Genomic DNA, 12,453 nt, shown 5'->3' with positions numbered 1-12,453 from the left:
GACAGGTCAGGAAGCCGAGTAGCCAGTTGCACAACGTCTGTGAGTTTGGTAATGAGTTGTGATGGGATGACAGTGTTGAATCCTGAACTAAAATCTAAGAACAGCAGTCTGGCGTAAGTGTTCTTGCTGTCCAGGTGAGAAAGGACAGAGTGCAGTGTTATGGAGACTGCATCCTCTGTGCTCCTGTTCTGCCTGTATCGACCAATTGGTGGGGGTCTAGTGTGGGAGGGAGACAGGATCTGAGGTGCGCTAGGACCAGCCACTCCAAGCACTTGGTAATGATGGGGGTAAGGGCTACCGGGCGGTAGGCATTGAGTCTGGTTGGGTTGGGATTCTTGGGGATTGGAACGATGGAGTAGACTTGAAGCAGGTCGGTACCACAGCGCGGGCCAGGGACAGGTTGAACCACTGAACAAAAGCTAAATGTGCAGCAGTATGATTTGGATCAGTAAATCACAAAAAGACCAGTTTGCTGTTTGTGGTGTTTTATTGAAGTCTTCAGGTTCACACACACGTTTTCCTTCTGCAGAGCTAGTTTCTACATAAAAACATTAAACTTTATATTTTAAATTACATCACAAATAAATGTACTATTTGTCTACTGTAAGAGGATTATGGGTATTAGAAAACAGCAAACCATGTTAATAACAAACAAACAATATTTTCAGCAGAAGTATCTTCCTGTCTGAAGCTCGTCACTAGTCCTGGTGGAAAATCCTCCCATCTGATTGGTCAAGCCATCTCAGCTTTACGTCTCCTTCCACTCTGCTGTCCTTCAGCTTCTGTTCAAACTGACAAACGAAAAGAAAAAATATTTGATCAAACTTGGACAAAATCATTCCCTGAAGTTCCAGAAAGCAAACAGGCAGTGAATGGCAAAACGCGCTGCAAACACAAATGATACTCCAAAACACACACACACACACACACACACCCACACACGCACACACACACACACACACACACACACACACACACACACGCACACGCACACACACACACACACGCACACACACCCATACATACAGAAAAAGAAAACAAATACGAAAGAAAAACACTGCAAACTAAGAAACAGAAGGGACAACATCTAAAATACCAAATATGTTACGATGCAAACAGAAGTACTCCAGACCACTAGGGGGAGTCGATCACCAAATCCAAACCAGGATGTCATGATTTAACAGACGTCCAGAAGAAAGTTGGAGGAAGAAAAAAGCTGCATTTTACTTCATGTCTTTTCCAAACATACAATATATTACAGAATAGCTGCATATTTACGTGGGTAATATTACCAACGGTAGACTCCCCCTAGTGGTCTGGAGCACTTTTATTCTGAAAGTCTGCTTCTGGGTATTGGTCAGTGAACATTGTACTGAATATGAAGCTGAATATGTAGTTTATAAGTTAAACATGTAATTTTAAACCACATATTTAGCTTGCTAATGAAGTATTTAGTTTGAAACTGTGACATTTTCCCTCCTATGACATTAGTGCTTTTTGACTGTAACAGCTCTCTGTCTGAAATGAGGTGAGTGGGAATGAAGGAGGCTGCTGCAGCAGGCTGTACCTGCTGCAGCAGGTCTGCCAGCACCGCCGGGTCACCCAGGTCCAGAGAGGAAGACTTCAGCAGCTTCACCTTCACCACCTGCTTTGAACCTGGAACTTTGACAAACAAACTGGTGTCACAACCTTCCCCATCTGACATGGAAAGGAAAACTAAAATGGAGGAATTCATGAAATCAGGATTTTTAAGGTTCTGTTCTGACCTGCTACAGAAAATATTGAGATATTTCACAGAAGAGGAAAGTTAATCTGTTGCAATCTCTTTAAAGTTCTGTAAACTCTGAATCGAACTCTGTGGAGATTATACTTGCTTTAGATTTATTTAAGGATTTACTGTTTGTGACTTTTAGAGAAGCTGATGGATGCAAAGTGACCATCCAGTCACGGTCAGCAGGTCAGCTGACGGACAGACGTTCTGAAATAAAGGTTTTGCTCTGAACTTTTTCAATATTTTAACTAAATCCTTTTGAAATTTGTTAGCAGAAACAAACTGAATCATTTTCCTGAGGAAATCTTAAGAATCAAGGCTTACCTGCGTTGCAAAAAAAAGGCATTTTCCAGGAGCAAGGCTGGTCCTCCCACCGCCCGTCGTCTGCAAGAACGGCTGCTGCACAGTTCTCCTTTGACCCGTTGGGCTCCGACTCTCTCCAGTGGCGGAAGGAGGAGTTGCTGCCATCCACCCACATCCAGGAGTTTCTGTATATACCGATCCAGACCTGATTCTCTCCTGCTGATTGGACTAGGCCCTTTATCTGCTCGTTCTCTGACATGCTCCTCACGCTGGCCAGGTCAGTGTGATGCTCTCTGCAGTAGCTCTGGGCTGCAGGCCAGCTCATCGTCTGGTTGATGAAGATCAGCGAAACATTCTGCTCTGAAATCATCCAGCAGATAAAATCAGCTGCTGCTCGTCTTCTGAGCGACCAGTAATCAGTCTGTGATCGGCCATCACCGGCTGCATTTCCATCGATCAAAGAATTGCACAGTTTGACATTTTAAAAATAAATCTGCTTAATGGAAACATTAGAATTTCAAAAAGCTTCTTTGTTCAAAAAACAGAAACACTTTTCATGTCATGAGTCACATGACCAACAACCGGATGATGCCGCTGCCGCAAACCATGAAGAAGAAAACCACAGGAAGTAGTTGACGACCCAGCATGTTTTTTAATAACTTGTCAGATAATTTTAATTCCATTTTTTACTCAATGGAAAAACGGCTATTCTGAAATTATTATTATTTTTTTTACATTAGCAGAATATTAACAAAGTACCAACATTTGTAATGGAAACTCTGTGGATTAGCTCTTCCACAAGGCAGGACATAGAACAACCAGGCCCCTCCATTCAGGGCTTAGACAGGTCAAAGGTCAGGAAAAGGGCAGCTGGCATTTCTGCAGACCCCACACATCCTGGACACAAACTGTTTAGACTTTTACCATCCGGTCGGCGCCACAGAGACGGTTTCTTCCTCTGTTCCGTCGTTCTTATGAACACAATGATTATATTTTTCTTTTCCTTATGTATAAAAAACAGAATGACCTTGGAGATCATTCAGGAAACAAACATGTTTGGAGAACAAGGAGACGACAGAAGAATCTGGAAGGAAAGACTGAAACTAAACGGCTTATAAAGCAAAACACAGGAGAAAATAAACTACATAAAATACAAATCACCACTAATTCAGAAAAAAATCTAAGATCCAGAGGAAAATCCAAAATAACACGAGAAACAAGAGAAACCAGACCGGTGACACAACAGGTGAGAAACCAAAGCAGTAATTCTGCTGGGAGAGATTCCTGGGACTCGTTAAGTCCAGGTGCGTTAACATTTAAAATAACTGCAAGAAAATTTCTAAAAACAGAAGATAGAACAACATGAGCAACAGAACCCAAAACCCCAAAACTGGCTAACTAGAAATAGCTAGAGCAAAAAATACTCCAGATACAAAACAACAAACATCTGATAGAACCGAAATGAGAAATAAAACTGAAAAACTATTAAAGATGTGATTTTTCTTGATATATAAAGATCAAAATGACTCAGAACATTTAGCTTCACTCTTAAGACCTTAGACTAGCTAATCCACATTAAACAGGTGAAGCAAACAAAGATTCATATGAGAAACAACATTTTTCCACTTGTTGTTTAAGGAACTGCTAGATTTTTGGTTCATTCTTTCAATATTGATAATAAAATACCAAATCTTATCTTCATTTTGATACAAGCTCAGAGGAAAGGTCAAGAATTCATCCTGATTAATTTATTTTTGAGTTATGGTGTCATGTTTGTTAAGACATAAATGCAGAGGTTTGGTCTGATCCTCTGTTCTCACCCTGTACGTCGTGGCAGATTACTTTGGCCAACATCTGGCAGGGATTATCGTTCCAGAAGCCGCTGTTCCACATCCCGCCGCAGCTTTCTTTCCCCTGGTAGTTGTTTGGTTCCCCAATCCTCCAGTTCCTGAACGCAGCTTCTCCGTCTCTGTAGAAGTTGGGGTCAGTAATGGACCACCTCCAGCTGTCCAGGTCGTCAAACAAACCGATCCAGGCTCGCTACAAGCAGCACATCACATCTGAGTGAAAACTGGGCAGTGACTCAGCTTTAACGTTTAACCACAAGAAACCTGAGGAAGGACTTGGAACTACGGTCAGAATGAGCAGCTGGGCATTTTTAAACGTACATGTTGGAAACTTGTGTTCATGTAGACCATGGCGTCCAGATCCACCATGTTGGTCAGGAGCGTCACGTCCTCCATGCTGCTGACCGACACCAGGTCCAAGAAGTTCTGTCTGCAGAAACTCTGAGCGTCTGGCCAGGTCATCAACTCATTGACAAAAACAAACAGGTGTCCAGGGAGCGCCGAGGCGACACACAGCACTGCAGCACAAACACAGCAAGACTCATTTCATCTGCAGTTCATTATCAACCATGTTGGTCCTGAAAGGGAGTAAACTTCAGGATTTTCAAATACTCCAGTATTTTTTATATTCACAAATATTCGGAAGCATTAAAACAGCTCACTTCACATTATGAATGAAGAACAACATCTGCAAAACTCACCCTAAAGTTTGATCCGTTTAAAGTTTATGATAATAAAAATCAGTTGGCTGCTCAGACAGAGTAGATGATGGTGGCCAACAGGTGCAAATGCTTCACAGTCAGACAAACATCATGCAGAAACATGAATGCTGCAAACTCTAAAACTCAAACACAAAAGACTAAAAAGACTAAAAAGACTAATCCAACAGAAAAACAAAAACATCCCATAAAGACAGAAAACAGCAACAAAAAGCTGCAACTAAAAACTGCTGCAACCACAGCAACAGAAGCAAAAGAGAGAATGTAACAGCGTGTATAAAACTGGCTCCAGACCACCAGGGGGCGTCGCCTCCACAGGGGACCGACATCAGTAAAGACTCCATGTCATGATTTTAACAGATGTGATTTTAATGAGAAAGTTGGAGAAGAAAAGAAAGGCCTGTGTCTTTTACTCAGCAGCACATTTACATAGTAATATTACATACTCTATACTCCCCCTAGTGGTCTGGAGGAGTTACATTTTTTGGAACAGGTTCGTAGTGTTTAAATTTTTTCCTTTAATTTGTTTAGTTGATTGCAGGATTTTCTGTTGATGTTTTTTGGTACTTTGAATCCTTCATGAGTTCATGGTGCGTTTCGCCGTTACCTGTTTACAGCTGTCAGCCACAATTAGTGATGACATCACTAATACTGGGCCAATACTGAGTAAATTGAAGCTGGTATTGATGAAACTGATCTGATACTTTGTACAAAAACATGTAATTTGCCTCTTAAGTCTAAAAGAACTGTTGTAATTGGCTTCCTAAAAAGAAGACATCACTCTAATGCAGGGGTGTCAAACTCCAGTCCTCGAGGGCCGGTATCCTGCAACTTTTAGATGTGCCTCTGCTGCACCACACCTGAACAGAATAATTAGGTCATTAAGGCTCTGGAGAACTGATCTACACAAGGAGGAGGTGATTAAGCAATTTCATTCCAGTGTTTTGTACCTGTGGCACATCTAAAAACTGCTGGACAGCGGCCCTCGAGGACTGGAGTTTGACACCTGTGCTCTAATGTATTCATTTTAAACTCAGAAATCATTTATCATTTAGTATTTTAACAGCAGTAGAAAATCATACAAAATATTTGAAAATGTTGCAAACTAAAAAAAACCAACAAAGTAATAAACCTACTTTTGTTTAGTTATTAAGAAGTTCTATAAATGAAAGTTGACTGTCGTTGTGTTTGTGTCTGAGTGAGAGACGCTGCTTTCCTGACGCATTACACACTCACCAGGCGGAAGAAAAAGTAGTTCCCATCAACGCTGCCTCAGTCTGAGTTACTTTCTATCCTTCTTTTGTTTAGTTACATTATCTCAAATGACTGAAGTATTGAAGTATTGATACTTAGATTTGAGAATTGATCTTAAAGCATGAAGGTATCGGAAGGCAGAAGCATCAATAATCTGCACATAACTGGTCACAATAGTGTAAACCTCATATTTTAACCACAAGCACAACAAATAAAATAAAACAATAACAGTCAATCTCTGAGTTTATTTTGCAAAAGTCAAATTTAAACTAGCACTTCTGCATCCTGCTAATTATTATTATTATTATTATTATTATTATTATTATTATTATTATTATTATTATTATTATTATTATTATTATTATTATTATTATTATTATTATCATAAAAAGATATTAAATGTAACATTTTCTATGTTAATCTTAAAATCTGAGTTTGTCATAAGTTGCTTATATCAGCAGAGCAATAAAACCTTGTTGAGCTCTTTTAGAACTTCTGATACGTGTTTTTGAATAAACTCTGAGTACATTTTTACAGAGATATTCACCTCCTGACCTCACAGTGGTAAAAATAAAGCGTAGTTAAGAGGAAGCAGGCGAAGCCTTACGTGATGCAGCGGTGAGGAAGTGAAGCGCGTCCATCATCTCTGCTGCTGCAGCCTGACTGCAGACCTGCAGCTGTTTATTGTTGCACTTATGATTCTGTTGTCACGGACATGCAAAGGAACGATACAAACCATTTGCATTTTTTGCTGACAATACCTGAACCATTCATGAAACTTCATACTATTCAAACCAGAGTCATTTACATCCTATTTTACTCATCACTCATTTCCCTCAAGACGCTTCAAAGTCACTCAAGAGAAAAATGTTTTCATTTCAGGGGAAAATCTTTCTCTGAAGGAACCTGCTCAGATGTAAAAAGTCTTCAACCCCTAAAGCTGAAACTGTTGCTGCAGCTGCCATCAAACTGTCATTTTTCATCAGAACCTTGACCGGCTCTGTTCGGACGGATTGTTTTAGTTTGGGTTCCTTCCAGCACAAACTGCCTGTTTAAGGACATGAAACAGTTATTCTGTTGTACTTTGACTACGCCACTTCACTTTTCTTATTGGTCATATTTTACTTCAAACTTCACTCAAATCATATGAGCTGAGATTCAATTAGTGCCAGATTGATTTTGTTTATTTAATTTATGAGAAGAAAACGCCTCGACGACGGAACGATTAATCCCAAAATGATTCGTCTCCTGGAGATTCAAATCTCAGTAGTTTTAATTTAACCGATGAGACACAGACCCTGTAGAAGAAAATAAAACCAGGGTCTTGGTTAAAAATTACTTGTAAATTGGCATCTTTGGACTTTTAGAACGATTTTGTAAAAATGAAGCTTAGCAGCAGAAATGCTTCAGATCCAAACAGAATTGAGTTTTTTGAGGTTTCAGCAGAAAAGCTTCCAGCTGTTTGGCAGATAAGTGGCAGTTCAAAGTGTTTTACATGATTAAAACACAACAAATAAACAGAAACTAACATTATGTTACAGCAGTACTGAAAACTAATGGAGATGCAATGAATCTATTTTATCATAACATTTTCTTCTCCCAATAAACTGAACTCAAACTATTCACATCCATGGCACTATTACACTCTTTTAAAAATGACAATGAATAGTAAATTATTTTGTTTTTAACTCAGATTTACACATATTGTACGAAAAGCCATTTTGGATCCGACTCTGCTATTTTAATTACTGTGCAGAAATATTTCTGATATGCTGTAAATTTAATTCTTGGTGCAACTTTTTACAGTAAATTTTTAATAGTTTTAATCTTAAAAAGAAGGAATGGTATGGTCTGGAAATAATTTGCATGGAGACGAGTGATGGGTTTGACTGACCGGAAGCTGCTATGCCCACAGCTGCCACTAGAGGGCAGACGAAATTCAGTTCATCAATTCGACTGTGTTCTCTATTAAGAGTTAGCGGAGATGAGTCGTTATATAAAAACACAAAACAGCAAAAATAGAAAATTAAATCCATTCTTTCTGCTTCTTGGTGAGTTTAAAGAAAACAGCAGGGAGGAAACGCATCAAGATGTTAGTCAGAGCTTTGTGTTAAAATGACTAAAACGTCTTTTTGCATACAATCATTCATTTAAAATTTTAAAATTACATCATCAGACAGACGTAGGTGTAATTACCAGTAACTACTATCAGCAATTATGATAATTATTCAAAGCCAAACTGAACTCCAAAGTCAAAACACCACAAACAAGATAAACATGAAGAATAATGTATTTGAAACGTAATCAATTGAAAATTTATTGACGGAATCTGACTTGATGTTGTGTTTTTAATGTTGATTCTATGTTGCATTGTTTTTTTGTGTTTGATTTGATGTAAAGCACTTTGAAATGCCTTGCTGCTGAAATGTGCTATACTAATAAAGTTTGATTGATTGATTGATAAAAGCAACAAATGAGAATTAAAATGAAACGGAGAAGTAGATTAATTTATGAATCTACTTCTATTGTGAAGTTTTAATCTTTAACAAATAAAACAACAGGAACAAAACTGTTTATTCATATGCTTTATTTGAATTTATTTATCCTTGTGTCTTCCATCAGCGACGCCATCGAGGCCTGACGTCCTGGAGGAAGTGACATCACCAGTGAGAAGGTCACATGGTCACGTCGGGGGAGGAGTTAGCGATTTTTAGCACAGATGAAGAAATTCCTTCTGCTGCACCCTTCATCGTTCACGTATTGAGTAGGTCCTGAAAAGATCAGCAACGATCAATAATCAATTCTACTCATCAGATCAACTGGAATTATTAAGTATTTTAGCAGAAAGTCATTTTTTAAAATGTCTGTTCGTGTAGAAAGAGGCAGTTTGTGGATGTTCACCTTTCAGGTTGATCTCCATGCAGTTTTCTCTGCCACCCTGGTTGTTTGGTTCCCCTCTGCCCCACTGGATGTAGTCGAAATTTGACCCGTCACTCCACAGCCACAAACGCTCCTGAAAGGAAGACTCTGTTTTTAGCTTCAGTCTGTTGCAGAACCTCAGACACAGCAGGTGTAGACGCACCACTCTGTGATGAGCTAAAGTTGGAATGAATGTGCTGGATACTTGGAAGCCTGGTTGAATCGAACTGAATGACTTCCGTCGGCAAAGCATCTCTCAGAACCACAAACGTGAACAAACTGACCTTGACGGCGTCGTAGCCTCCGACCCAGGTTCTGTCCCAGGATCTTCTCACAGTTTTGACCAGGTTCTTCAGGAACATGTACTCACTGTGGCTGTGGAAGGAGGCCAGGTTTGCACCGAGTGCGGTGCAGATACGCTGGAGGTAAAAGAAATCACAAAATGCAAACAAAAGCTTAAAAGAAACAGAACTAAAACGTTCAACTGTAAAACCCAGATGGAGGATTTTATTCTGGTTCTGGTTGTGCTGGAGGATTCCTCCTGTTAAAGGAGAGTTTTTCCTCTCCACTGTTGCTATGTGCATGCTCCGTATGAGGGATGGCTGTCAAGTGACAGCTAGAATTAATTGGAATGTGTGTGTGACTGAATTGAAATGTTTTTTTTGTAATTTCTTTTGAATTAGTTCTACATAAATAAACTGAATTAAATAAATGAATTCGGATTGTAATTTCAGATTACAGATTAAATCCACAAACACACTTTGGAAATAGCAAACTGATTATCCCTGAAACAAACATCAGATGAACCAAAAGGTGAAATAATAATAAAAAAGAGACAGATTTAAAAAACACGAAGCATCAACAGGTTTTTAGTTTTCTCTACCTCAGCATTCACCCAGTCAGTTTGGTAATTATTAAAGTAGAAACAGCGAGAACCGTACTGAGTCCAACCACCAGGGCAACCTGTGGAACACAGCAGAAGAAATCCCAAACAGGAGAAAAACAACGAGACCTAATCTGGAAAAGAGTCCAGATGAGTTTGTAATAAATGTTATTAAATGGAACAGAAAGGCAGCAGCTCATAAACACTTTACACCAAAACATCTTCACTTATTTCATCACGTCTGACAAAATTCAGACAAACTTTTAAAGAGTTTGTTTTCTGTCAGGTTGAAATACTTACATTCACCCTGTGAACAGACAGAGAGAGGAAATAAAAAAATTAATCTGGATGCATCTCAAAAGCTGTTAAACGGCGTAGCAACAAACATATTTATCCCCGAGGTAAAAACACCTAAAACACTGAAATATTAATCATTATATTGGTCAGAAAGCAAAACTGATATCTTATTTAAATTAATCACAGAGTTAAATGTTTCAAACCTGTATTTGTTGTAGTTTTATAAAGAGCTAAAAGCTAGAATTCAGTGTCTCAGGAAATTATAATTTTACAAAAAGATTCTGGATGTATGAATGTTATGGACATTATGTTCTGCACAACCACTGGCACCGTCCATAAGGAGAGCAAAGGTCATTGCTGAAGAAGCTCAACAGAGTTCTGCGTCCAAATATGTTCATAAAAAGTTCAGTGGAAGGAAAAAGTGCAGGGATAAGCGCAGGTTTGAGGGGATTGCCAAGCAAAAGTTTGAGTTTTTATTTTCTGTCAGACAAGATCATCAAATGTACAAGAAATAAAGGCTTGAAACACGAAGACCTCTGTCACTGTAGAGGCTGAAACTGTTAGAGTAAAACAGTGTTTCTCAATTCCAGTCCTCAGGCCTCCTGCTCTGCATGTTTTAAATGTACCTCTATTCCAGAACAGCTGATTCAAATGATTGCATGACCATCAAGTGCTGCAGAAGCCTGTTAATCACCTACAGATTCAATCCAGGTGTGTGGCAGAAGGGAAACACCTAAACCATGCAGGGCGGGGGGCGTTAAGACCGGAACTGAGAAACACTGGAGTAAAGGAAGACGATGACAGACTTACAGCCGTCCAGAGCGCGCAGCTCAGACCGATGAGAAAGACGACATGAAGAACTGAAGCCATCTGTAGGGAGAATCACCAGAGAAATGAGATAACAGAACCTCTAGATGTTTTCATGCCCTTAACTTTACAGCCACAAACTCTCATAGTTATTAATATTAATGTGACAGAGGCAAAGCAAATTTAGCAAATTTTTTGTGACTTTTATGAGACAAATGAAGAAACTCCCTGACTGAAAAATCACTGCATCACTGCTTGATAAATACCAGGAACCACTGCCCAGCAGAGGATGCAGCATCTACCACCCTGAAAAAAGTCTTCACATCTACAGCTCGTTTCTGTACTTTCATAATCGATCTGCATTTTCTCCATCATTCCTTTGAGACTAATAAAGAATCTCCTGCTGCACCTGAACACCTCCACCTGTTTGTGAACTCAACTTCCTGCCTGGAAAAAAAACACTCGATCATCACCAGCATGTGGAAATTTCATCACATTTGTTGTTCATATTCAGTATCTGATGAAATGACAAAAGATCTATTTAAATTTAAAATTATATAAAGCATTGAGATAAAGAAGAAGAGCTCCAACGTTACCGTTCTTTGGGTTGTGAGCAGTGAAGTGCGTCTCAACAGCAGAACTTGGTACCAGGATGTTCAGGGATGGGAGGGCAGCCTTTAAATACCCTCACTGGGTGGTGTGACCATAATCTGTCAACATCATCAGGACAAAGAAATAATATTTCCACAGTCTACATTTCATGAACATATACAGATACAAAGGTATCAGCTAACATGATGAACCTCCCACAGTCAACAAGCTGCTGTTGATGAAAGTCTGATGTAATTATTGTTTTACACACACAAAGTTACTGCAAAATGTTCTATATTTAATTTTGACCTGTTGTCATTTTTATTCTGTATAAATATCAATAAACTGTGACAGACTGGCGACCTGTCCAGGGTGACCCCGCCTCTCGCCCGGGACGCAGCTGGAGAGGAACCAGCAACCCTCCCGACCCCATTAGGGAAGAAGAGTGTAAAGAAAATGGATGGATGGATAAATATCAATAAAATATGGAACAAAAATAAATTACACAGATTTACACATTATATTATTGATTTCACTGTTTATTTCAAAGTTTAAGGTTTCAGTTCATTTAGGTAAATGACAGATATGATTATGACATTTTTAGCCAAGAATGGTTTGAAATGTTTATTTGGGGCCAATTCTGCATTCAATAAATCCACTATTATCTGCTGTTGTAGTGGCAGTTTCTGTTCTTGATGTGCTTCAATTCTTCATAATCATTAATCCAAACTTGTTGTTGGTTTGGTGGGAGTTAATTTAACTTTTCCCTTTGCTGTGGCCAAATTAATAATAGCAACATTTCCAGGTTTCATTTTGTTACCAGACAGTTCTACTGCAGCAGTGTGGATATGGATGGTAAGTAAAAGAAAAGTCTTTTTGCTCTCCAGCTGCAGGCCTGAAATTTCCAGATGTAAATAAAAACATGCAACATGTCTGTAACTGATGGCTTCATGTTTTCACTGGTTTCACGTTACCATGGAGATTCAGAGACAGATTCTCTCAATAAATTGTCTTAATCTAAAGTTTATCATCTTTTCCCAGAGAAATAAAATGACATGACAA

The 12,453-nt window shown here is 39.0% G+C and overlaps 2 protein-coding genes and 1 long non-coding RNA gene across 3 annotated transcripts; all 3 read right to left on the bottom strand.

The window, feature by feature from the left end:
- Positions 1-467: 467 nt before the first annotated feature.
- Positions 468-4,962, bottom strand: LOC122832663 (C-type mannose receptor 2-like). The gene is made up of 6 exons (XM_044119696.1): positions 4,623-4,962; positions 4,243-4,439; positions 3,895-4,114; positions 2,096-2,434; positions 1,568-1,662; positions 468-791 (listed from the first exon to the last, which is right to left on the bottom strand). The coding sequence occupies exons 2-6, from the start codon at positions 4,381-4,383 to the stop codon at positions 699-701; spliced, it is 888 nt and encodes a 295-aa protein (XP_043975631.1). The 5' UTR covers positions 4,384-4,439; positions 4,623-4,962; the 3' UTR covers positions 468-698.
- Positions 4,963-8,537: 3,575 nt separating this feature from the next.
- LOC122823721 (ladderlectin-like) lies at positions 8,538-9,397 on the bottom strand. The gene is made up of 4 exons (XM_044103679.1): positions 9,299-9,397; positions 9,098-9,232; positions 8,796-8,907; positions 8,538-8,665 (listed from the first exon to the last, which is right to left on the bottom strand). The coding sequence occupies exons 1-4, from the start codon at positions 9,395-9,397 to the stop codon at positions 8,595-8,597; spliced, it is 417 nt and encodes a 138-aa protein (XP_043959614.1). The 3' UTR covers positions 8,538-8,594.
- Positions 9,398-9,719: 322 nt separating this feature from the next.
- On the bottom strand, positions 9,720-10,864 carry LOC122832902. The gene is made up of 3 exons (XR_006370901.1): positions 10,804-10,864; positions 9,997-10,003; positions 9,720-9,776 (listed from the first exon to the last, which is right to left on the bottom strand). It is a non-coding gene; the product is annotated as an uncharacterized LOC122832902 (long non-coding RNA).
- Between the last annotated feature and the right edge of the window lie 1,589 nt (positions 10,865-12,453).

The sequence above is a fragment of the Gambusia affinis genome, linkage group LG01 (genome assembly GCF_019740435.1).
Source record: "Gambusia affinis linkage group LG01, SWU_Gaff_1.0, whole genome shotgun sequence".
NCBI lineage: Eukaryota > Metazoa > Chordata > Actinopteri > Cyprinodontiformes > Poeciliidae > Gambusia > Gambusia affinis.
Note: the sequence above shows the minus strand (reverse complement) of the source record. Positions and strands in the feature narration are given on the sequence as shown.

Coding starts and splice junctions, on each gene's coding strand:
- LOC122832663 (XM_044119696.1), bottom strand. CDS start 4,383: ATGACCTGGCCAGACGCTCAGAGTTTCTGCAGACAGAACTTCTTGGAC. Junction 2,435..3,894: donor AATCTGCCACGACGTACAGG/GTGAGAACAGAG, acceptor GGATGATTTCAG/AGCAGAATGTTTCGCTGATC. Junction 1,663..2,095: donor GCCTTTTTTTTGCAACGCAG/GTAAGCCTTGAT, acceptor TGTTTGTCAAAG/TTCCAGGTTCAAAGCAGGTG.
- LOC122823721 (XM_044103679.1), bottom strand. CDS start 9,397: ATGCACATAGCAACAGTGGAGAGGAAAAACTCTCCTTTAACAGGAGGA. Junction 9,233..9,298: donor TCCTCCATCTGGGTTTTACA/GTTGAACGTTTT, acceptor TTTTACCTCCAG/CGTATCTGCACCGCACTCGG. Junction 8,908..9,097: donor GAGGCTACGACGCCGTCAAG/GTCAGTTTGTTC, acceptor TCTTCCTTTCAG/GAGCGTTTGTGGCTGTGGAG.